Consider the following 20,982-nt stretch of genomic DNA (forward strand, 5'->3'; position numbering starts at 1 on the left):
TGCAGGCCCGCAACTTGGGGCCACGGGGAGACCGGAGGAGGGCGGATCCGCTAGACTCCAGGCTGCTGAAAGTCGTAGAGGGGCGTGGCTTCTTGTTAAAAAAAAAAAAAAAAGGGTGTGCGTGTGTGAGGCTTGCAGCACTAGCCAATGAAAAGCGAGGGAGGGCGGAGCCTGTGCAAGAGGCAGCCAGTAGAGACAGAGCTCTTAGAGGAGGGGCCTGTGTCCCGGAGAGTGGCTAGGGCTCCGCGCATGCGCGGAGGGGAGCCCTGGATCCAAGTGGCCAAAAGGGGCAAGGACATAGGTAATTGGCCCAACCCTTTCAAGTTGTGCGCCTGGTCACGTGACACGTAGGGCGCCGAATTCCTCTGGAGCCAGCGCCATTTCCTATGAATGAAGGTTAAAGTGCCACGAGGGTAGGAGGAGCATCCTGTTACGATCTGACCTTGACTCACGGCCTGGAGTCGGGAGTCAGATTGGAGTCCAGGCCCTCGCTGGAGGGGAGGGGTCCGGCTTCAGGAGAGGGTCATGCACGCTGACTTGGGGGTGTAGTCGTGGGGTGGGCTCACCACTAGGACGAAGATTCGGGTCCGTGATATCAAAGAGAGGCGGGGCTTCCCGCGGACCCATTGAGAAGCAGGTAAATGGGAAATAATTGGAGGCGTTGTCGCCGCGTTGACTTGTGGTGGCCTAATTTAGTTGGTCGTGGTTATGTAGGGGGCGAGGGGGTTGGGCTAGCGTTGCAAGGGGCGTGGCCTGGGTAGGAGCCTGGAGGTGTAAGGGGCGTGATCGTTTAGGTGTGCGAGACAAGGGGCGTGGACGGGATCTGGGCCGGGAGAGGGGGTGTGCCTTCTGGATAATTTAATTGTCGCGTCCAAGTCCTAGCACTGCCCTTTCTTCTTTAGGTGTCAGCTCATGGAGACCGCGGTGGCTGCCGCCCCAGCTTGGGGCTTCTTCTCCTCTTTTCTGCTCCTGGCCTTTGGGACGCTAGTGGCCGCCTTGCTGGGCGCCGCTCACCGCCTGGGGCTCTTCTATCAGTTGATGCACAAGGTTCGGGGGCATACAGGGGTGGCGGGCCGGGGTCAGTCAAAGGAGTGGACTTCCGTTAGCACCGTTTCTAGCTAACCCATTTCACAGGCGAGGAGAGTGAGGTTCCGATTAATGCAGAGCGACTGACTGATCGGGAAATTCTAGGATCCGGTTGCTATTGCGGAATTGCTTCTGGGACCCTGGACTTTGCCTCTAGGAAGAGGCCACAGGCAAACTACAGCTGCCCGGCACTCCACACCCCGCCCGGCACTCCACACCCCATCTACCCTCTTCCTTAAAGGTCCCCAGTCCTTTTCACAGAGCGATGCTCCCTAACACGGTGGAGTCAGAGTACTGAGGGCAGGCCCCAGAGGATGTGGCTGGCCGTAACAGTTTTGTGAGGGTAGCTGTCTGTTCTGCTTAACGCTTTAGAGCGATTTTCCCAAGTACCCAACAGTCTGTCTTCATTTTCCACAAGCGGAAACTGAGGCTCAGAGAGGGTGTGTGATGACTTGCCTTAGGTGACCTGTTTGGGGAAGAAGTGACCCCACAGACCTGGCTCTGAACTACTTGGCTCCTCGAAGAAAATCACCCTTTTCCAGACCCTTTCCTTTTTTTTTTTTTTAAGTCTTTACTGAATTTGTTACAGTGTTGCTCCTGTTTTATGTTTTGGGTTTTTGGCTACCAGGCATGTGGGATCTTAGCTCCCTGCCCAGGGATTGAACCCACACCCTCTGCATTGGAAGGCGAAGTCTTGACCACCAGGGAAGTCTCCCTCCTAGCCTGGAGCAGCGCCACTATCCCTGTGGACTTGTAAAGATTTAAGACAAAGGCCGGGCTTCCCAGGTGGTGCAGTGATAAGGAACCTGCCTGCCAATGCAGGAGATGTGGATTTGATCCTTAGGTTGGGAAGATCCCCTGGAGAAGGAAATGGCCACCCACTCCAGTATTCTTGCCTGGGGGGTCCTGTGGACAGAGGAGCCTGGCAGGCTGCAGTCCGTGGGGTTGCAAAAGACTCGGACATGACTGAGTGACTGAACAACCACAACAGTGACAAAGGCCTCTGGTCTCTGGTGTACAGGGCTGTGTGGAAGCTGGGGCTGGGAAGCCCCAGCATCGTCTTTGCCACAGGCTGCTCCCGTGCTAGGCACTTGGTGGTTGGCAGCCTATGAGCGGGGCCTGTTCCAGTGGGTGGGAGGGGCCTGGGAGACGAGTCAGCAGTCTCCTGTTGTGGGGCCCTGATACTGGAGGGCGGGCTGTTCTGGAGTCCCAGCTGGTGGCTTCTGGCCAAGCTCCCTTGGGTTCCGTGGATCCACCTTCCCTAACCTCTCTTCCTGCTTGCGCCACAGGTGCCTTGAGAGCACTGATTCTATGGGACTTTGAATCTTGCTCAGGAGTCTTGGTCTTTGTAGTTGTAAAAGGCTATATTGTCGGGAGGCTCTGATAAGATGCCTGGTGTGGCTCAGTGGTAAAGAATCCGTCTGCCAATGCGGGAGACGTGGGTTCAATCCCTGGGTCGGGAAGATCTCCTGGAGAAGGAAGTTAACCCTTTCTGGTGTTTACTGCCTGGGAAATTCCATGGAAAGAGGAACCTGGCGGGCTACAATCCATGCGGGTCGCAAAAGAGTCAGACACGATCTAGCGACTAAACAACAGCAAAGCAACACCAAGCTTCCCCTGCCTCCCACCTTGCCCCTCCCCTACTTCCTGGCGGAGGGGTGTAATTCCTCTGCCCACCTGCCCTGGTGCCCGCACCTTGGTCCTTGACAATCTCACTCCTCCCCTCTCCCGGCCCAGGTGGACACGGCAAGCACCCGGCATGGTGGGGAAAATGTGGCAGCCGTGCTGAAGGCCCACGGTGTGCGCTTCCTTTTCACACTGGTCGGCGGGCACATTTCGCCACTGCTGGTGGCCTGTGAGAAGTTGGGCATCCGCGTGGTGGACACCCGCCACGAAGTCACAGCTGTCTTTGCCGCTGATGCTGTAGCCCGCCTGACCGGTGAGGGCAGAATGGGGAGGGCTGGGGGCTGGTGAGACTGGGATGTCTTTGAGGGGGCAGGGTTTTTATTTTGGCGGGGGGAGGAACGTGGCCGGGAGGGTGGACCCAGCTGAGACAGGCTTTGTGTTCCAGGGACAGTGGGCGTGGCTGCAGTGACGGCCGGTCCCGGCCTCACCAACACAGTGACTGCGGTGAAGAATGCCCAGATAGCCCAGTCCCCAGTCCTGCTCCTGGGTGGGGCTGCCAGCACCCTGCTGCAGGTGCCCTGTCCTGGTGAGGGTGGGGGGCAGGTGGCAGGGACCCCAGGGAGCCTGGAAGTGCTCATGTGTTGACTTCCTAGATTTTTTTCTGTCTCTACTAGAATCGGGGTGCACTCCAGGCAATTGATCAGATAGCCCTGTTCCGGCCGCTCTGCAAGTTTTGTGCTTCTGTGCGGAGAGTGCGGGATATCATCCCCACCCTGAGGGCTGCGATGGCCGCTGCACAGTCGGGCACCCCCGGTAGGTAGTGGGGCGGGGGCTGGGCAGAGGTTCCACCCTGGGACCTGGGAGGCACAGCAAACTGAGCGTTCTCCTTGTCTCCATGCAGGCCCGGTGTTTGTGGAACTGCCTCTGGACGTGCTGTACCCCTACTTCATGGTTCAGAAGGAGATGGTGCCAGCTAAGCCGCCCAAGGGCCTCATGAGTCGAGCGGTCCACTGGTAAGTAGCCCACTCCCTCCCATATTCCTTGGCTTCTCTCACAGATCCCTGCCAGCACCCATCCTTTCTTTGACTCATTCACTGATTTGCACATTAGTTTGAGAGGAGCCAGCCACGGGGAGAGTTTCTCCTCTACCTAGAGTTTCTCCTAGGTAGAGGAGACAGCATATGCAAAGGTCCTGAGGCAGGAATGAAGTTTGTGGGCTGGGAAGCAAAGTGGCCCGTGTGGTGGCAGCAGGTGAGCAAAGGGGAGAAGGGTAGAGGCTGAGCTGAGAGCAGTCAGCAGGAGTGCCTGGGCAGACCTGGGGCTTTGTTTTTTTAAATAAATGGCTGTGGTTTTTTAAATAAAAGGTCTTGAACGTGTTACAGTGTTGCTTCTGCTTTGTGTTTTTTTGGTCTTGAGGCATGTGGCATCTGAACCCCCAGACCAGGGATTGAACCTGTACCCCTGCAAAGTCTTAACCACTGGACTGCCAGGAAAGTCCCTGGGGCTTTGTTTTTAATTTGAGTCCTTTAATTTTAGGACCTTAAGCACTGGCATGGGATACCCTGGTTTGGTTTTTATTTTTATTAATTTGGCTGTGCTGGGTCTTCATTGCTATGCAGGCTTTTCTCCAGTTGTGGTGAATCAGGGCTACTCTCTTCTAGTTGCAGTTTGTGGGCTTCTCATTGCAGCGGCTTCTCTTGTTTGGAGCACCGGCTCTAGAGCATGTGGGGCTCAGTAGTTGCAGCTCCTGGGCTGTAGAGTACAGGCTCAGTAGTTGTGGCACCTGAGCTTAGTTGTCCTAAAGCATGTGGGGTCCTCCCAGGCCAGGGATTGAGGCCGTGTCTTCTGCATTGGCAGGTGGATCCTTTACCACTGAGCCATCATGGAAGCCCTGGTTTGGGTTTTTATTAACGATCCCTGTGGCTCTTGCCAGAGAGTGGACTTTGGGGTCAGGTGGAAGCTGGGAAGCCAGGGAGGTGGTGTGGCAGTCCCTGGGATGAGAGATGATGGTGGCCTGGAATCTAGCTGGTGGCTGTGGAATGCAGAGATGTGGATGGATCTCATATGAGTGTCTGGACCTGCAGCAGGACAGGGTAAGGGGACGGTGGGTCCCTATAGGCCCACAGCATGGGCACAGTTCACTCTGGGGCCTCCTATGGGACTTTTGAGTGGTGAGTAGCCTGGGTGTTGGAGAGAGCAGGGCATCAGGCCTGGCGTGGGATGAGCTTTAAGGTTTTCCTGGAAGAGCTGCAAGTTTCATGAAGGAACGTCTTTCCATTGAGAGGCTAAAAAAGGTTGTAAGTAGGGGCATAGACTGAGCAGAGGTATGTGACAGGGATCACTTCTGGTCACCACTGAGGTGGACCTCGCTGAAACAGGACACAGAAAGGAGAATCAATTCTCCTCCTCTTCCCCCTCTGTCCCTTCCATTTGCCTGTCCTTGCCCCTCTGCCTTCTACTCCCCCTCCAAATATTTAGTGAGTGCCACTATGTGCTGGGTGCCAGGATGGGCATGAACAGGACAGACAGGTCCCTGCTCCCTGGGCATATGAGGAGCACCTGGAAGGCCAGCTCATGGTGTAGCAGGTTAACTCACATGTCTTTTATAATAACCCTTAGAGTTAAGACTCAGGTATTATTCAACCCATTTCACAGATTAGGTAACTGAGACCCAAGGCAGCTGAATGACTTGCATGCAGTTGTCCAGTTTGTTAATGGTGCACTAGGGTTCAGCCTGAAGGAACCTTCAGTGCTTAATTCACACAGCTATGTTCCATCTGTAACGTAGCTGGAGTGAAATGAAAGTCCAGAGAGATGGGTTCAAATCCCAGAACTGCCACTAGCTAGCTGTGAACAAATGATTAAACCTCTCTTTTTTTTTTTCTTCCAGTTTTATTGAGATCTAATTGACATAAACAGCACAGTGTAGGTTTAAGGTGTACAGCATAATGATTTGACTTATGTATATTGTGAGTAAACCTTGCTTGATGTCAGCTTCCTCATCTGCAAGCTGGACAAACATGGCTTTTTCTCTCTAGACTAAGATTTTGTGAAAAATAAAGTGAGATTATTTTGATACTGCAAAGCATATGCTGAAGTAGAAAAGAATTAATCATTATTACCTTAAATAAGAATAGGGCTGAGTCCATAAAAAAGAATGAAATAATGCCATTTGCAGCAACATGGATGGGTCTAGAGATTGTTATGCTGAGTGAAGTAAGTGCGATAGAGATGGAGAAATATCATATGACATCCCTTATATGGGGAATCTAAAAAGAAATGATACAAATGAACTTATTTATGAAATGGAAAGGGACTCACAGACTTAGAGAACAAACTTATGGTTGTCAGTGGGGAAGGATGGGGGAAGGGATAGTTAGGGAGTTAGGGATAGATATGTACATACCGGGCTTCTCAGGTGGTGCTAGTGGTAAAGAACCTGCCTGCCAGTGCAGGAGATGTAAGAGAGTCGGGTTAGATCCCCAGGTCAGGAAGATCTGGATGAAGGGCATGGCAACCCACTCCAGTATTCTTGTCTGGAGAATAACATGGACAGAGGAGCCTGGCATACAGTCCATGGGTTTGCAAAGGAATTGGACACACATGACTTAGTGCCTAGACAACAGCACAGTGTTTTGCAACATGCTTTATATCCTGAGTGGATATACCACTGGACCTTGGGAGAGACGGTCCCTTTTACATCTTACAGAGGAGGAAGCTCAGAAAAGTTAAGTCTCTCAACCAGAGTCACACAGGAAGCAGCAGAGCCAGAACCCAAGCCCACATCTGTCTGACCCGGCGGGTCTGGCCCCTGATTCTGGTGCTCCAGCCTGTGGCCCTTATTTCTCAAGGTCTGTGTTAGGTTGGGGTGGTCACTGGAAGCTTCCAAGGGGAAACAGGCCACTGGGCACTTGGCCGCTGGGGTCTGTGTCCCCAGGCCACTGCTCATCCACCTCTGTTCCTGCCCTTTCCAGTCCCTTTCTGGGCCCTTCTCTTTCAGCTTCTGAAACCCTGGTAATTACTCCTGGTAATGGCCTCTTCCTCTTCTCTTCGCAGGTACTTGGCGAATTCCCTGGCCAACCTCTTTGCAGGAGCTTGGGAGCCTCAGCCTGAGGGGCCTCTGCCCCTGGACATTCCCCAGGCCTCCCCCCAGCAGGTGACTTACCTCTGTTCCCTGGCCAGGGACCCCGCCCCCCTCCAACCTCTGCCACATGCTGAGTGGCTTCTCTCTGAATCAGTATCGGGGCTGTCAACTTGGGGGCCTCCTGGTGACCCGAGGTCAGCTCTTTGAGCCCCCACCTCTTGCCCCAGGTTCAGCGATGTGTGGAGATCTTGAGTCGGGCCAAAAAGCCCCTCATGCTAATTGGGAGCCAGGCCCTGCTGCCTCCGACATCCTCAGACAAGCTTCGGTGAGAAGCCTCTGGCCTGCCCTTATTGTTAGGGTCACATGCCTGGTCCCCTGGTGCCCTGGGAGGACGGGCAGGCCCTGGGCCATACTCACTTCTGTTCTGCCTGGATCCCTAGGGTTGCCGTGGAGACCCTGGGCATCCCTTGCTTCCTGGCGGGGATGGCACGGGGACTGCTGGGCCGCAACCACCCCCTCCATTTCCGGCAGAACCGCAGGGCTGCCCTGAAGAAGGCAGACGTGGTCGTCCTGGCAGGTGGGCCTGGTCCTCCTACCCTCCCTCCCTTTTCGCTCCCTCTAGGTACCTCCCTGCCCATGTGACCTTGACCCCCTAGTTGGGTACTGGCTGGCACCTAGTCTCATAATCACCCACCCTCCTACCTCTCACCCCTAATTTCTCACCAAGTGCCAGTTGTGTCTGGGACCCAGCTTTACACAGAAGGGCATGGACAGAGAGTGGGCACCTGTGGGGCTGTGTATACAGTACTTGCATATATATGCATTATATAACATTGACACAGCCCGTACACATATCTTCTTACATAAAGTGCTCTGAATCCTGCTAGGCAAATAATAGTTTTATCAGTTAGCAACCGTTGTATAATAACCACCCTAAACGCCATGGCTTACAACGCACTTATTATTTCTCAAGACCCACCCATGAGTTAGTTGACAGTTTTTTTCTCATTTTGGCAGGGCTCATCCTTGAGTCTACATTCAGGGATGTGGGAAGGCAGTGGTTGGGCTGGCTCGTGTACTTGGGGGTTGACTGGCTGCAGGACTGGGCTAGCATGGCCTCGGTTGGGGTAACTGAGTTTTCTCTCTCCCCCTACCTCCTCCTCCATGTTTCTCATCATCCAGCCAAGCAGCCTGGCCTTCTTCACTTGGTGGGTGATGAGAAACATGCAGGGCTTGGGGAACAAGGTTATATCAGAGAGAAGGGTGGAAACTGCAAGGCTGCTGGAGGTCTGGCTTCAGGAACACACGCCATGACTTCTCACACATTCTTACAGGCCAGAGCACCATAGGTCCGGGGGCCAGTCTAGGTTCCAGGAGTGGGTACCTGCAGTCTTATTGCAGGTGGCACTGGCACAGGGAGAGGTGAGGGATGGGGACCTTTCTGCATTCAGGCTACCACAGTGGATTGAGTAAGGTGGCGGGCACCCCCAGGAAACTGGTCCTGGGTCTGCTGAGACCCCGTCCCCTTTCCCCAGGAGCAGTGTGTGACTTCCGCCTGTCCTATGGGCGTGTCCTCAGCCGCAGCAGCAAAATCATTGTTGTCAACCGTGACCGGAAGGAGATGCTGATCAACTCAGACATTTTCTGGAAGCCCCAAGAGGCTGTGCAGGGTGAGCCCCTCCTTTTGTATGTGTCGCTTTTCTTCTGGCCTCTGCTGACAGCTGGCTTGAGCTGGGTGCTGGTGACCAAGGCCTGGATCCTGCCGCAGGGGGCACCCAGTTGGCTGGAGATGCATATTTGACCCTTAGACTGGTAGGTGCTTCTGGATGAACTAAGGGTAGGGTTTTTTTTAGAAATTTTTATTGTGCATAAAATGGTCATTCCCCTTCGTAGGTCAGTTGTTACTACCTCTAAAATTGTTTACTGTAAACCAGAGCTTCCCAGATGGCGCTAGTGATAAACAATCCTCTTGCCAATGCAGGAGATGCAAGAGATGAGGGTTTGATCCTTGGGTTGGGAAGATCCCCTGGAGGAAGAAATGGCACCCCACTCCAGTATTTGTGCCTGGGAGATCCCATGGACAGAGGAGCCTCTCGGTCTACAGTCCATGAGGTCACAAAGACTCAGACCCGACTGAGCACACATGCACATGCACACACAGCATGTGTACCAGGGGGAAGGCCTGGGAATGTGCATGTGATCACGTTTCCTGACTGTACTCTCCCATGTTGCCCGCTGCCCTTAGGGCCTGCCCTGGGGTCTCTCAGTTTTTCTGTCATGGCTCTTCTACCCCTGTTCAGTCCTCTTCCACAGCCTTTCCGTGTCCTGCTTTGCCCATTGTTCCAAGGACGTTGACTCTACCCTGCAGTGTAGGTGAGAGGGAACTTGTGTCGGGCAAAGAAATGGCACCATGTGCATTCATGTTTGGGAAGACCCACTGGAGCAGCTGATGGGCAGCAAGTTGGAGAGGACCACGTAGAGGCAAGGGGGCTGTTAAGGCCAGGACAGCAACCATGAGGCCTGGAGTTGGGATGGGCAGGGAGGAGAAACTCAGCTTCGCTGAGCCTCTGTGTGATCATTTCTGAGATGGAGCTGATGAAAGGTACATCGTCATTGGCTAATTTGGTTGCTCTCCAATACTCTGTGTGCCTGGGTTGTTGAGATGTACTTGGACGATAGAGGTGTGTTTAGTGACATGTTTCAGAGGCAGAATTGACCTGCCTCTGTGTGACCTAGGGTGTGAAGGGGGAGGCAGGAGACAGAGGCAGATATGAGTTTCTAACTCACTTTGTAATTTTTTAATTTTTGGCTGCACCGGGTCTTCATTGCTGCATGGGCTTTTCTCTAGTTGTGGCCAGTGGGGGCTACTCTTTAGTTTCAGTGTGCAGGCTTCTCATTGTGGGGCTTCTCTTGATGTGGAGTACAGGCTCTAGGGTTCCGCTCCTGGGCTCCAGAGCACAGGCTCAATAGTTGTGGTGCATGAGCTTGGTTGCTCAGTGGCATGTGAGATCTTCCCGGACCAGGGATCGAACCTGTGTCTCCTGCATTGGTAGACAGATTCTTTACCACTGAGGCCCCAGGGAAGCCCCGCCAACTCACTTTGGCCTTGCTCTCCCTCTCACCCCTGTTGCCCTAACCCTGGTTCTGGCAGGCTCTGGGGTATTTCACTCATTTTGCCTTAGGCCATCTCCACCCCCACCTTCCCCGCTACCTGCTTCCTTGCTTCAGATGCCTGTTGGCTTCCTGCTGCCTTTGGGTCTCTGGTGGTTAAAGGGTAGGAGGTGGCCTTCTCCCCACAGCTATGCCCTCTTCCTTCCCCAGGAGATGTGGGCTCCTTCGTGGTGAAGCTGGTGGAGGGCCTCCGGGGTCAGATGTGGGCCTCAGACTGGGCAGAGGAGCTTCGGCAAGCCGACCAACAGAAGGAGCAGGCCTTTCGGTGGGGGCTGGGTAGAGTGGACTTGGTGGGTCATGGGTTCCTGGCGGGCTAGGCTGCTGGCTCTGCTGACCTGCCTTGCTCCGTCACAGGGAGAAGGCACTGATGCCCGTAGCCCAGCATCTTAACCCGGTGCGGGTCCTGCAGCTGGTGGAGGACACTCTGCCTGACAACTCCATCCTGGTGGTTGATGGCGGGGACTTCGTGGGCACAGCTGCCTACCTGGTGCAGCCCCGTGGGCCCTTGCGTTGGCTTGATCCTGGTAAGGGCAGACCTACACCTGGGGCAGCTTGCACTCCTCTGGGCCTCTTTACACCTGCTCTTGGTTCTCCTAGGGGCCTTTGGGACTCTGGGGGTTGGTGCCGGATTTGCACTTGGGGCCAAACTATGTCGGCCGGATGCGGAGGTGAGTCAGAGTGTGCTGGGTGCGGGAGGCTTGCTGCTTTCTGGGCCATAAGCCAGCCCAACCATCCTTGGTACCCTCCTCAGGTCTGGTGCTTGTTTGGGGATGGAGCGTTTGGCTATAGCCTCATCGAATTTGACACCTTCGTCAGACACAAGGTGACCGGGCGGGCTGGCCTAAGGGAAGCTCAGAGCCTGGGATTCTGGGAGATATCCTCAGGGGTGGACTGGGGAGGGAGCTCCTTATCTGGCAGAGGTCCTGTCCCTGCCTCTCACCTGCCACTGGCCAAGCCTTGGGACTGAAGGCCTTGGCTTGGCCTCCTCTCCCTCCCTGCAGATCCCAGTGATGGCCTTGATAGGAAATGATGCTGGCTGGACCCAGATTTCCAGGGAGCAGGTGCCCTCTCTGGGCAGCAATGTGGCCTGTGGCTTGGCTTACACTGGTGAGAGGGGCCTGGATGGGTGGGGAGGGGGAATGCCATTTCAGGGTCAGCTGAACGTGTATTCCTCTCCTGGGCTACCTGCATGGGGAGCTGGGTTTCTGCCACCATTCTGACTTGCCCTCCCGTTTCAGATTATCACAAGGCAGCCCAGGGACTGGGGGCCCAGGGCTTGCTGCTCTCACGCGAGAATGAGGATCAGGTGGTCAAGGTGCTGCGTGACGCCCAGCAGTGGTGCCAGGATGGCCACCCGGTTGTGGTCAACATTCTCATCGGGAGGACGGACTTCCGGGACGGCTCCATCGCCATGTAGGGCCTCACGGGTCAGTGCTCTTGACTCTCTTCCCACCTCTGGACTGTGCCTAGCTGGCTTGGAGTTTTATCCTTGCCTGCCCTGGGCCTAAGCCATGAGGCCCAGTGACCCTGCAATCTTCCCTGAGGACAGGGAGGGGCTGGACGGAGTCAGAGCTAAGAGAGGCTCTGACAGCCCTGGGGAGTCCTTGGGCCTATTTGTGAGCTCAACTGTGTCCTTTCTCCCCTCCTCACTTGTTGTTCAGTCGCTAAGTCGTGTCCAGCTCTTCGCGACTCCATGGACTGCAGCACGCCAGGCTCCTTCATCCCTCCACTATCTCCCAGAGTGTGCTCAAATTCATGTCCATTAAGTCGGTGATGCTATCTTAACCATCTCATCCTCTGCTGCCTCCTTCTCCTTTTGCCATCGGTCTTTCCCAGCATCAGGGCCTTTTCCAATGAATTGGCTCTTTCGCATTAGGTGGCCAAAGTATTGCAGCTTCCTGTCTCACACACTGAATAAACCACGTCAGCTCCGTGGGGGCCCAAGTACTCATCCCAGAACCTGTGCATATTGATTTATTGTCCACAAAGATGGAAGTGAGGGAAAGAGGGGGGAGACAGGAGGGGACCCTACTCTCCCACTGGAACTCGGGGGCTCACTGAGGCACCATTACTGGGGATTTCAGGGTGCCTGGGCACTGCAAACTCTTCCCCCCACCCCCTCTGTGGTCCCTGAAAGAGCCCCACATACCCACTCTAGACACGTCCATACACATTACTCCTCACACACAGGCACACACGCAGGGAGGCAATAAATATGTTCCGTACCAAAGTGCCCCCAGCCTGACACTTCAGGTGGGGCCCCTCCAAAAGGGAGGTCTTATAAGTGCTTAATTTCTTCAGGAATGGGGAGGAAGAATTGGGGAGGGGAAGGGCCAGACTCTTGCTATCTACTTTTGCTGGTTTGAGGCAATTATGAGGTTTTCCCTGGAAAAGAGGGTGGCGAAACCACTTGTTTTCCTATAAGCCCCAGGTTGCTCCTATCTATCCAGAGCCCAGGAGAGGGGCTCCCCCGACACCCTGCCTCAAACAGCACTTCTTCATAGTCCTTGGGCCCACTGAGGGAGAAGCAGAGTGCAGTGCTCAAAGCTAATACTGATTTGGTTGGCAGCAGCAAGGACTGACTGGGAGGGTGTCTCACCATCTCAGGGTGATGCTCACAGTAACTGGTGTTTCCCTGGCTAAAGATGGCGGCCCTGCAAGCAGAACTGCCTTTTGGTAGCCAGGAGAGAAACCCTTGGTACTCAAGAAAAGATGGCCACAATAGCTGGTCCCTAAAGTCCCCCATGCCCGGCCGTCGCAACCAGTGTCCAAATACTGAGTACTGGAAATAGGGAATGATTCTCAGCAAAGGATCGGCTGGTGGCTAGGCAATTCCCCAGTAACCAGGAGTTAGGCCTGAGCTACAGGTCTGGTCCTCCCTAGGTCGTTAGGGCACCGCCTTAGCAACCAGGAGCCTGGCCTTAGTAATTGGGGTCCAGCCCCGCCCGGCTCAGAGACACACGTTGATCTGCTTGGAGAGCTCTCTCTCCAGGTCCAGGATGAGGGCATCAAAGTCTTTGAGGTTCAGGTGCGGGTTGAAGGGCGCCTCGAAGTCGTCTTCAAAATCGGTGGCGCCAGTCGGCTCTCCAACCTCGTCGTCCTCATCTTCACTGTCGCTGCCCGTCACGTGGTCGTAGTCTGGCCCGGAGAGGAAGTCCCGCCCACAGGGCAGGAAGTCCCGCCCGCAAACACTCCAGTCACCCGCGTAGCGGTTGCTCGGGGGGCTTTCGGGACCGCCCCGGCCGCGGGGCCGAGTCACCACTTCGGGGCTCGCTAGCGGCAAGTGCAGCGATGGCTGTCGTTTGGGCCGCAGGTACGGGACGAGCTCCGGAGGCTCTGGGGGCCTGCGGGGATCTGCAGTGGGAGAGGGAGGGCTTGGGTGACGTCACGTCCAGAGGCGACACCTAGGCCTCTGATTGGCTGTTTAGGTAATCACGCCCCTTACTGGCCTGTCGAAAGGCAAGGCCTTCGACCGGATCGGGATTTCACTGGCTGAGCTAGTACTGGTTGCTCAGGCAACTAGGTACTGGTTTTCACTCTGACGAGGGGGCGTGCCTCGCCTGAAGCCCAAGACTCTTAACTGGCCGCCAGAGAAAGCATCGTCTGGGATACCAGGCTCGTTTCCGCGGCGCGGGGGCGGGGGCCAGCTCACCTGGCCAGGCTTGCAGCAGGTAGTGCAGCACCTCGATATGGCGCTTGAAGTCCACCGCATTCGAGAGACCCGGGCCAGAGCTGCGGATGCGGGGCCTGGCGGGTGCCTGGCGCGCTGGCAGCAGCACGGGACCGAAGCAAACGGCCAGGTTCTGCGGAGTCATGCGGTTGTGGGCGTGGAAGGAGGAGACAAGGCGCAGGTGGTCCAGGAGAAGCGTCAATGTAGCCTGAGAGAAGAGGGTTGGGCGAGTACGAGATGGGCAAAGTCGGTCCCCTGTCGCACTCAAGGCAGACTAAGGCGGTTCAGAATGGGGAAACTGAGATTCAGTCTCATAGCTGGGAGATGATCCTGCCAGAACTTAGCTATTAGTATTATGCTCCCGTTTTGCTGGAGGGAAGACTGAGGCCAAAGGTAACAACTTTGAAATGGCAGAACTTGGGCTTGAACCTTCTCCTCTGTGTGTTAGGCAGGGCTGGTAGTAATCCCATTTTACAGATGAGGATATTGAGGTACAAAGGCAGGATCCCACAACCAGGAACCTCCCTTACGGTAGGTTGACAGACCTCTGTTGAGTCTGTTAATTTCGATACATCCTGCCTGTGAAACCTGAGGCAACTCACTCAACTGCCCTGGGCCTTGGCTTCCATTATCTATAAAGTGGGGACACTAACAGCACTAGGAGTGTGATGGTGCCACACATTCATGGCCATCACCAGCCCAGGCATGGGAGAAACATTCTGCTGATGTCAGTTCACTCCCTGTCCTGCCCACTCTCCCCACCCCCCAGGCCCAACTCACCCTCTCCACATCTGGCAGGCAGCTGAGGAGCTCACGGGTGCCCTCAGTGCTGGATGGAGCCCTGCTTGGGGGCCCTCGGGCCATGGCCTCCAGCACCACCTGATAGAGGGGCTGGGTGATGAGTGGGGTAGGCAGCTCCCGAAGATAATCCTTGAGGATGCCTGTGGATATAGGGCCCACACTAGTTAGGGCACCCCTGAGTTCTGAGGCTGGAACTTCAGCAGGGGCTGGGAGGGGGGCAAGAGGAGGAGGACAGGTGCAGGAAGGTAAAAACAAGGCCAACAGAAGGGGTGAAGTCCTAGAGGGACCACAGGGACTGCCTTGAGTTGAGGGTTGACTGGGGAGCAGGCAGGAGAGCAAAGGGGCAAGCTGACCGGTGATGACATTGATATCAGGGTACAGGTCCTCAGAGAGGCAGACAGCTGCACTGTCTCGCTCAAAGGCATCGCGAAGCTCTTTCTTCACGGCTGCCGAACCGCACAGACGGTATAGCCCCACCACCTGGGGGTTGGAGCAGAGAGGTGTCTTTTTTGTCAGAGTACAGACTGATGTGGGCCCTATGGGGTGAGGGCCAGAGGCCTGGATCCAGGTGGCAGTGGGCTGAGAGGTTGGGGGCTGGCTGAAACTTCACTGGCTGCCTTTCTGTTCTTCTGACACCTGTCATGGGGGACCCCATCTGGCTGCTTGGACAACCCAGCCCTGTAAACCCTCCAAATTACTTGTCCTGGCACCCACCTCCTTTGACTCAGGAAACCTTGACTCCTTTTCAGCTTACTTGTCACCTCCTCTGGAAAGCCTTCCCTGTCCTAACCAGCAGGTCAGGTCCTGCTTTAAGTTGTCCCAGCTTCTTCACTCTTATCCCAGCCTGTTTCTTATATGTGATTTATTAGTCATGTCTTTTGGAGAAGGCAATGGCACCCCACTCCAGTACCCTTGCCTGGAAAATCCCATGGATGGAGGAGCCTGGTAGGTTGCAGTCCATGGGGTCGCTGAGGGTCGGACACGACTGAGCGACTTCACTTTCACTTTTCACTTTCATGCATTGGAGGAGGAAATGGCAACCCACTCCAGTGTTCTTGCCTGGAGAATCCCATGGATGGGGGAGCCTGCTGGGCTCCCGTCTATAGGGTCGTACAGAGTCGGACACAACTGAAGTGACTTAGCAGTAGCAGTAGCAGTCATGTCTTTTCCCCCACCAGACTCTGAGCTCCAAAAGGGCTGGGATCCTATGTTATCTAATGAACAGAGGACCCATGAGTTCTGGGCTAGATGCTAGGATCTGGGGGTGTGTAGGGAGCTCCTGCCCTTGTCTAGGCTGGGATTGGAGCTAAGAGTTCCCCAGGTGGGGTAGGGGGAAGCCTGGCCTCCATACCCTGGGTATTCTGGGGAGTGGTTCTGAGGTCTGGGGGCTAGCTAGGGTGGGGTGAGGGACTTACCCGCAGCCCTCGGCGCTCGATCTGCGCAACACACTTCTGAATAATGAGAGGCACCTGGCCAGGGGACTGCTCACGCTCCACCAGCAGGGGCAAGGGCAGCCCAAAGACTCGGGGCTCAGCTGTGCTGGGTGATTCTTGTTGCTCCGACAGGGTCAGCTTGGCATACAGCAGCCCTTGGGGCTCGAGGCGCACAGCCAGCTGCTGGGCCTGGCACCCTAAAGACACAAGGGGGACTTCCTGAGTGGGGTCTTCCTCCATCACTTCCTGTGCCCTGTCCCCTAGGCCAAGCTACGTCCCCACCCTGGGCACTCTAGAGGAAGGAGGGAGCTGGGAGCCGAGTCCTGTGCCCTCCCCGCCCCCTCCGAGACCATGCACCCTACCTCGGAAAACCGTGGGCAGCAGCACAGTGCCTTGGGCGCAGGGCCGGTGCCGCCGGACACCGGGGTCCCAGGCCAGCACCAGGGCCCGCAGCAGCCGGGCTGCCTCGAGTTCCAGGTGAAAGGTGTGGTCCAGCCGCAGGAAGTCTGGCCCCCCACGCAGCGGCCCGGTTCGGGCCCGGGCCACCCCATCCACCTGCAGCAGGCAGCAGAGGTCTCGCGGAGTGGCCCCAGGCGCAGGCCGCAGCCCCCCCAGCCCGTACAGGTGCAGGCTGAGGCGGCCCCAGAGCGCAGCCGGGGGCGGCCGGGCGGAGTGGCCCACCTCATAGGGGCGGAAGGCAGTGGGTGACGGAGGCCCCGCGGGGCGCTCAGGAGAGTCGCCATCACTGAGGTAACCCGCCCTCGGGCCGCGTGCGCCCTCAGCTACTGCTGTCCGCCCTGGGGTCCCCACGCTGCTGTCCAGGTGGTAACGACTAATGACCGAGCCCTCGGGGGCGGCCCGCTCGCGCTCTCGGCTCGTCCGGGTGCTCCGCAGACTCAGTCGGCGCCGCAGCTCAGGCAGCTTCTTCATCTTCATTGAGAGGCGCCTGGCTGGGCCGGGGGACTTGGTGCGGGAGGCTTTGGTCGGGGGGCTGGCAGGGGCTGTGCCTGTGAAGACAGCAGACCTCAGGGTCCAGAATTCTGGGCTTGGGATGGGGGTGATTATGCTTGTAGTCACCTTGCAGGCCCCAGGGTGGGAGGCTTGTGCTCACCTGGAGAGGCCGGGCTGTCTGCCTCAGCTGAGCCTGGCTGTGGGCCTGGGAGCTCCGGTGCTGGGAGTCTGGGGTCCTCCTCTGGGATGGGGTTGTACCAGATCTCACCAGCAGGCTCCCCACTGCCAGGTGCCCCCGGCCCCAGAGTGGCCTCCTCTGGTGGCTTGGCCCCGCCCAGCACCCAGCGGCGGCTGCTGGGCTCCAGGCTCTGCAGGTAGGCACCGTGAGCGGGGCTCCGAGATGCCTCAGGGCTGGGGGGCCCCTCCGCTCCAGCCTGGGGTCCTTCTGGGGCCTGGGGCTCTGGGGGACTGGGCTCCGGGCGCTGGGCTGGTCGGCCTGGCAGAGAGCAAGGGGAGTGAGATGCAGCCTCCCACTGCCCCCAGAGCAGCCCCAGCCCAGGGCTCTTCCCCTATGGGACATGGGTTGCACTCAGCCTGTACACTCCCCACATTCATTTGGAATGGGTGGCTGCAGGCTGGCAATCTCACCTGCTACCAGCTCCCTGCCCACAGCTCCCTGCCCTAGTGTCCCAAACAGGACTCGGTCCGTCTGCCCTCCAGCCTCAGAGGTCCAGAGAGGTTTCTCCGGGCCTGGGCCTTGTATTCCCCACTCTACGTCCCCATGCCTCTCTTTAATGCTGGCGTGGAGCCCCGTGCTTGTGCCTTCTCAGTGGGTGGCTTCGGGGAAACCACTTGCCATCTGAGCCTCACTGTGATCTCAGCATGAGAGCGCTTCCTAGGCACTCATATCTCAGGCACACACACAGCCCATGGTGGATGCTGGCTAGCTTGCTTAGAAGACCAGAGCAGGCATGACAGTGAGTGTGTGGCTGCCAGGTTCTTTACCCGTAGCATGTCACTCCCCACCCTGCTGCCTTTCTTTCCAAATCTTGCCCCAATCCTGGAGCTGACCGTGTGTTTTAGCCCAGACAGACCCCAACAGTTTTGCTTTCGGAACCACCCCCCTCCCACCCCGCCCCACTCCCCTGCCCCGCCGCTGCTCCATCCTCCCCTTTGACATCCTGGGCTGTTTCCTGTGTGTGTTTGTGCGTGGGCACCCCTGTCCCTTCTCTCTGCCCTGGGAACCCTGGGAATCTCTGGGAAGACCGCTGAGGGGAAGTCAGATCCATGAAGTCCTCTGGCCTTCCCTCCTTTAACCCCTTCCTTTCCGGGACTTCCTGTCCCACGCAGCTCCCATGTCTTTAAGGTCTTCCATGCCGACTCCCTCCTCTGGTCATCTCATACTTCCACTCCCCGAGTCTCTCTGGGCTCTCATTTAGTAGCGTAGTCCACAGAGCTGTTAAGTCGCTTCACTGGCACTGGGTAAATCACCCAAACTGCTCCGTGCCTCAGTTTCCCCACCTGTATAGGGGGCAGTTTCCTGCGGCTGCCTAAGGTGGGTGTAGCTGCAGTTACGGGCTAGTAGGTAAGAGGGGACTGGGAGGTGGCCCCCACGATCGACGCACAGCCTCTCCCTCCTCTGCAGGGTGTACGCCCCCGTCTCCCATCCCTGGTCTCTAGGGCACTGGGTGTCGCCAGCCTGGCCTGACTAAGCCCAAGTTTCTCAGCCTCCCAGCTCCTCCTCCCCACCACTCTCCAGGCGCTCAGCCTCGGCCCCATTTCCTGTCAGGGGTGAGGCCCCCTCCCGGGCCTCCCGAGGAGCCCGCAGCGCTGGCATCCCTGGTCAAGCGCACATAACGGTCCGCGCCCCCTCTCCCCCCCGGCCCGTTACTTTCACGACCCTTGCCTGCCCCCGCCCCCAACCCCGACCCGCCGGGGGTTTCCGCGGGGCTTCTCCTGTCCCCTCAGCGGTCCCTCTTTGGGGCCCTGGGACCCTCTTCCAAGCCGGGCGGGGTTCGGGGCCCCTTCTTCCCCACCTCCCTCTCTCTCACCGCGCTCCTTCGCGTCCGACTTTTTCCGGGGAAGTTTCTCCCGGCCCCGAAGGCGGGAGAAGGTCTTCCTGAGCAGCGGCTCGGCCATGCTGGGGCCCGGGCCGGGCTGAGTGCGCGCCCCGGGCTCCGGCCGCGCCGCCCCCCGCCCCGCCCGGTCTCCCCGCCCGCCCCCCGCCCCGCGCCAGCAGGAAGCGCATTCCGGGAATGCTTGGCCCAAACTTTTTTTTTTTTGCCCTTCCCGCGGCCTGAGCGAGCGATGCTGGGAGTTGTAGTCAATCGCCAGGGCCGGGCGGGGGACCTGTCACTGGCTGTTGTCTTTCCTCTTACCCACCCTCCATTAGTGACCGCATACAGCAGGTTCTCTTGAGTTTACTTCCAAAAGGCGTCCTGCACAAATCCACAGATCTCTTCTCTTTCCTCCCATCCACTGCTCTAGCCTGGTGCAAGCCCTGGCATCGTTTATTTTGACAACATCCCCTCTTCCCTTAGTTTCCCCGGATGCCACTCTCTTGCCTTCCTCCTCCATCCAGTTCTCCACTCCTCTCTCTCCCCAAGTCCAGTTACTACTGCTCTTTAACAAACCACCCCAAAGCTTAGTGGTTGTAAATCAGCCGTGCTATGATGCTCACAGATGCTGTGGGCTAAGGACTGGGGCAGGACAGAGCTGACATTGGTTGTCTCTACTCTTTTGTTGGAAAGATTTCAAGGTTTGGGGTGACTCAACAAACGAAGGGCCAGGATCATCTGGAGGCGTGTTCACTTACAGAACTTGCAGTTGATGCCAGGTGTGTGCTGGGACTGCCGCAGGAGCTGTGGCACCTCCACAAGCCTCTTGCCAACAAAGGTCTGTACAGTCAAACGTGTGGTTTTTCTAGTAGTCATATATGGATGTGAGAGTTGGACTGTAAAGAAGGCTGAGTGCAGAAGAAATGAGGCTTTCAAATTGTGCTAGAGAAGACTCTTGAGAGTCCTTTGGACAGCAAGGAGACCAAACCAGTCAATCCTAAAGGAAATCAAGCCTGACTATTCATTGGAAGGACTGTCATTGAAGCCCCAGTACTTTGGCCACATGATGTAAAGAGCTGACTCATTGGAAAAGACCCCGATGCTGAGATAGACTGAAGCAAAAGGAGAAGAGGGTGGCAGAGGATGAGATGGTTAGATAACATCACTGACTCTATGGACATGAATTTGAGCAAGCTCCTGGAGATAGTGAAGGACAGGGGAACCTGGTGTGCTGCAGTTCATGGGTGAGAAAGAGTCGGACACGACTTAGTGACTGAACAACCATCCTCTTGGTGCGAACTGGATTCCTCCTAGCAGATCAGCAGTCAGGGTAGTTGGATTTCTTACAGAGCCACCCAGGGCTTCAAAAAACAAAGCATTTTCAAAAAACAAAGCATCAGTAAATTTCCTTTACTGATCCAGTTTGGAGTGTCACACTGTTTTACTTTTGGCACCAGATTCAAGAAGAAGGGACACAGACTCCACCTCTCTCAATGGGTGGTGTGTCATGGTGACCTTGTAACATTCTTTGTGCAAGAGAATGTGGGATGGGAGGTGTTTTTGTGGCTGTTTTGGAAAATTTAACCATCTTACTCCTATATTCCATTCTCCATGCAGTGCCTAGAGTGGACTTAAAAACCCAAAATCAGATCATGGCATGCCCCTGCTGAACAGTCTTCCCATAACTGCTCACTCCACCTAAAATAAAATCCAGATTTCCACAAATAAAATCCAGTCCAGCAAGACTTCTGGCTTCATAGCCTTGGTTGTCTTCATCACCCACCGTGACCTTCTGTCCGGCTCTTTTTCACATCAAACTGTTCCTGCCCCAAGCCCTTTGCACATGCAGTTCCCTCTGGCTAGGAAGCCCTGATTCTTTTGAAGCTGCCTCTTTCTCATCCTTTAGGTCCAATGGCATTTCCTTAGGAGGCCTTCATCTCCCTGACCATCTACCATTGTCCAGTCATTATTATATCACTGTGATTCATTTCTTCTTCTTTTTTAAATTAAAAAAGTTTTTTGATTGCACCACATGGCATGTGGGATCTTAGTTCCCCAACCAGGAATCGAACCCATGCCCCCTGCATTATAAACACAGTCTTA

General features: G+C 56.2%; 2 protein-coding genes across 5 annotated transcripts; one reads left to right on the forward strand and one right to left on the reverse strand.

Moving 5' to 3' along the window:
- The first annotated feature begins 279 nt into the window (after positions 1–279).
- On the forward strand, positions 280–11,926 carry ILVBL (ilvB acetolactate synthase like). Of its 3 annotated transcripts, none has more exons than XM_070792637.1 (17): positions 280–301; positions 903–1,047; positions 2,824–3,025; positions 3,158–3,285; positions 3,387–3,525; positions 3,614–3,725; positions 6,769–6,868; positions 7,024–7,121; positions 7,237–7,373; positions 8,332–8,466; positions 10,118–10,232; positions 10,322–10,491; positions 10,565–10,635; positions 10,719–10,790; positions 10,969–11,074; positions 11,206–11,394; positions 11,629–11,926. In XM_070792637.1, the coding sequence occupies exons 2-16, from the start codon at positions 913–915 to the stop codon at positions 11,382–11,384; spliced, it is 1,899 nt and encodes a 632-aa protein (XP_070648738.1). In that variant the 5' UTR covers positions 280–301; positions 903–912; the 3' UTR covers positions 11,385–11,394; positions 11,629–11,926. The 3 variants fall into 3 exon arrangements, with proteins under 3 accessions (XP_070648738.1, XP_019819534.2, XP_019819535.2); XM_019963975.2 differs by lacking the exon at positions 280–301 and adding an exon at positions 337–413; XM_019963976.2 differs by lacking the exon at positions 280–301 and adding an exon at positions 348–637.
- On the reverse strand, positions 11,926–19,021 carry SYDE1 (synapse defective Rho GTPase homolog 1). Of its 2 annotated transcripts, XM_070792636.1 has the most exons (9): positions 18,874–19,021; positions 16,983–17,318; positions 16,553–16,878; positions 16,234–16,426; positions 15,854–16,068; positions 14,792–14,918; positions 14,418–14,578; positions 13,620–13,845; positions 11,926–13,321 (listed from the first exon to the last, which is right to left on the reverse strand). In XM_070792636.1, exons 1-9 carry the CDS (start codon positions 18,959–18,961, stop codon positions 12,918–12,920), a joined length of 2,076 nt encoding a protein of 691 aa, XP_070648737.1. In that variant the 5' UTR covers positions 18,962–19,021; the 3' UTR covers positions 11,926–12,917. The 2 variants fall into 2 exon arrangements, with proteins under 2 accessions (XP_070648737.1, XP_070648736.1); XM_070792635.1 differs by having other exon boundaries at positions 16,234–16,878.
- Positions 19,022–20,982: the final 1,961 nt, after the last annotated feature.

Source organism: Bos indicus, chromosome 7, assembly GCF_029378745.1.
Source record: "Bos indicus isolate NIAB-ARS_2022 breed Sahiwal x Tharparkar chromosome 7, NIAB-ARS_B.indTharparkar_mat_pri_1.0, whole genome shotgun sequence".
Taxonomy (NCBI): Eukaryota; Metazoa; Chordata; class Mammalia; order Artiodactyla; family Bovidae; genus Bos; species Bos indicus.

Coding starts and splice junctions, on each gene's coding strand:
- ILVBL (XM_019963975.2), top strand. CDS start 391: ATGAAGGTTAAAGTGCCACGAGG. Junction 7,122..7,236: donor ACATCCTCAGACAAGCTTCG/GTGAGAAGCCTC, acceptor CTGGATCCCTAG/GGTTGCCGTGGAGACCCTGG. Junction 10,636..10,718: donor TATGTCGGCCGGATGCGGAG/GTGAGTCAGAGT, acceptor TACCCTCCTCAG/GTCTGGTGCTTGTTTGGGGA.
- SYDE1 (XM_070792635.1), bottom strand. CDS start 18,961: ATGGCCGAGCCGCTGCTCAGGAAGACCTTCTCCCGCCTTCGGGGCCGG. Junction 16,069..16,233: donor GCTGCCCACGGTTTTCCGAG/GTAGGGTGCATG, acceptor TTGTGTCTTTAG/GGTGCCAGGCCCAGCAGCTG. Junction 14,579..14,791: donor TGATATCAATGTCATCACCG/GTCAGCTTGCCC, acceptor CTATATCCACAG/GCATCCTCAAGGATTATCTT.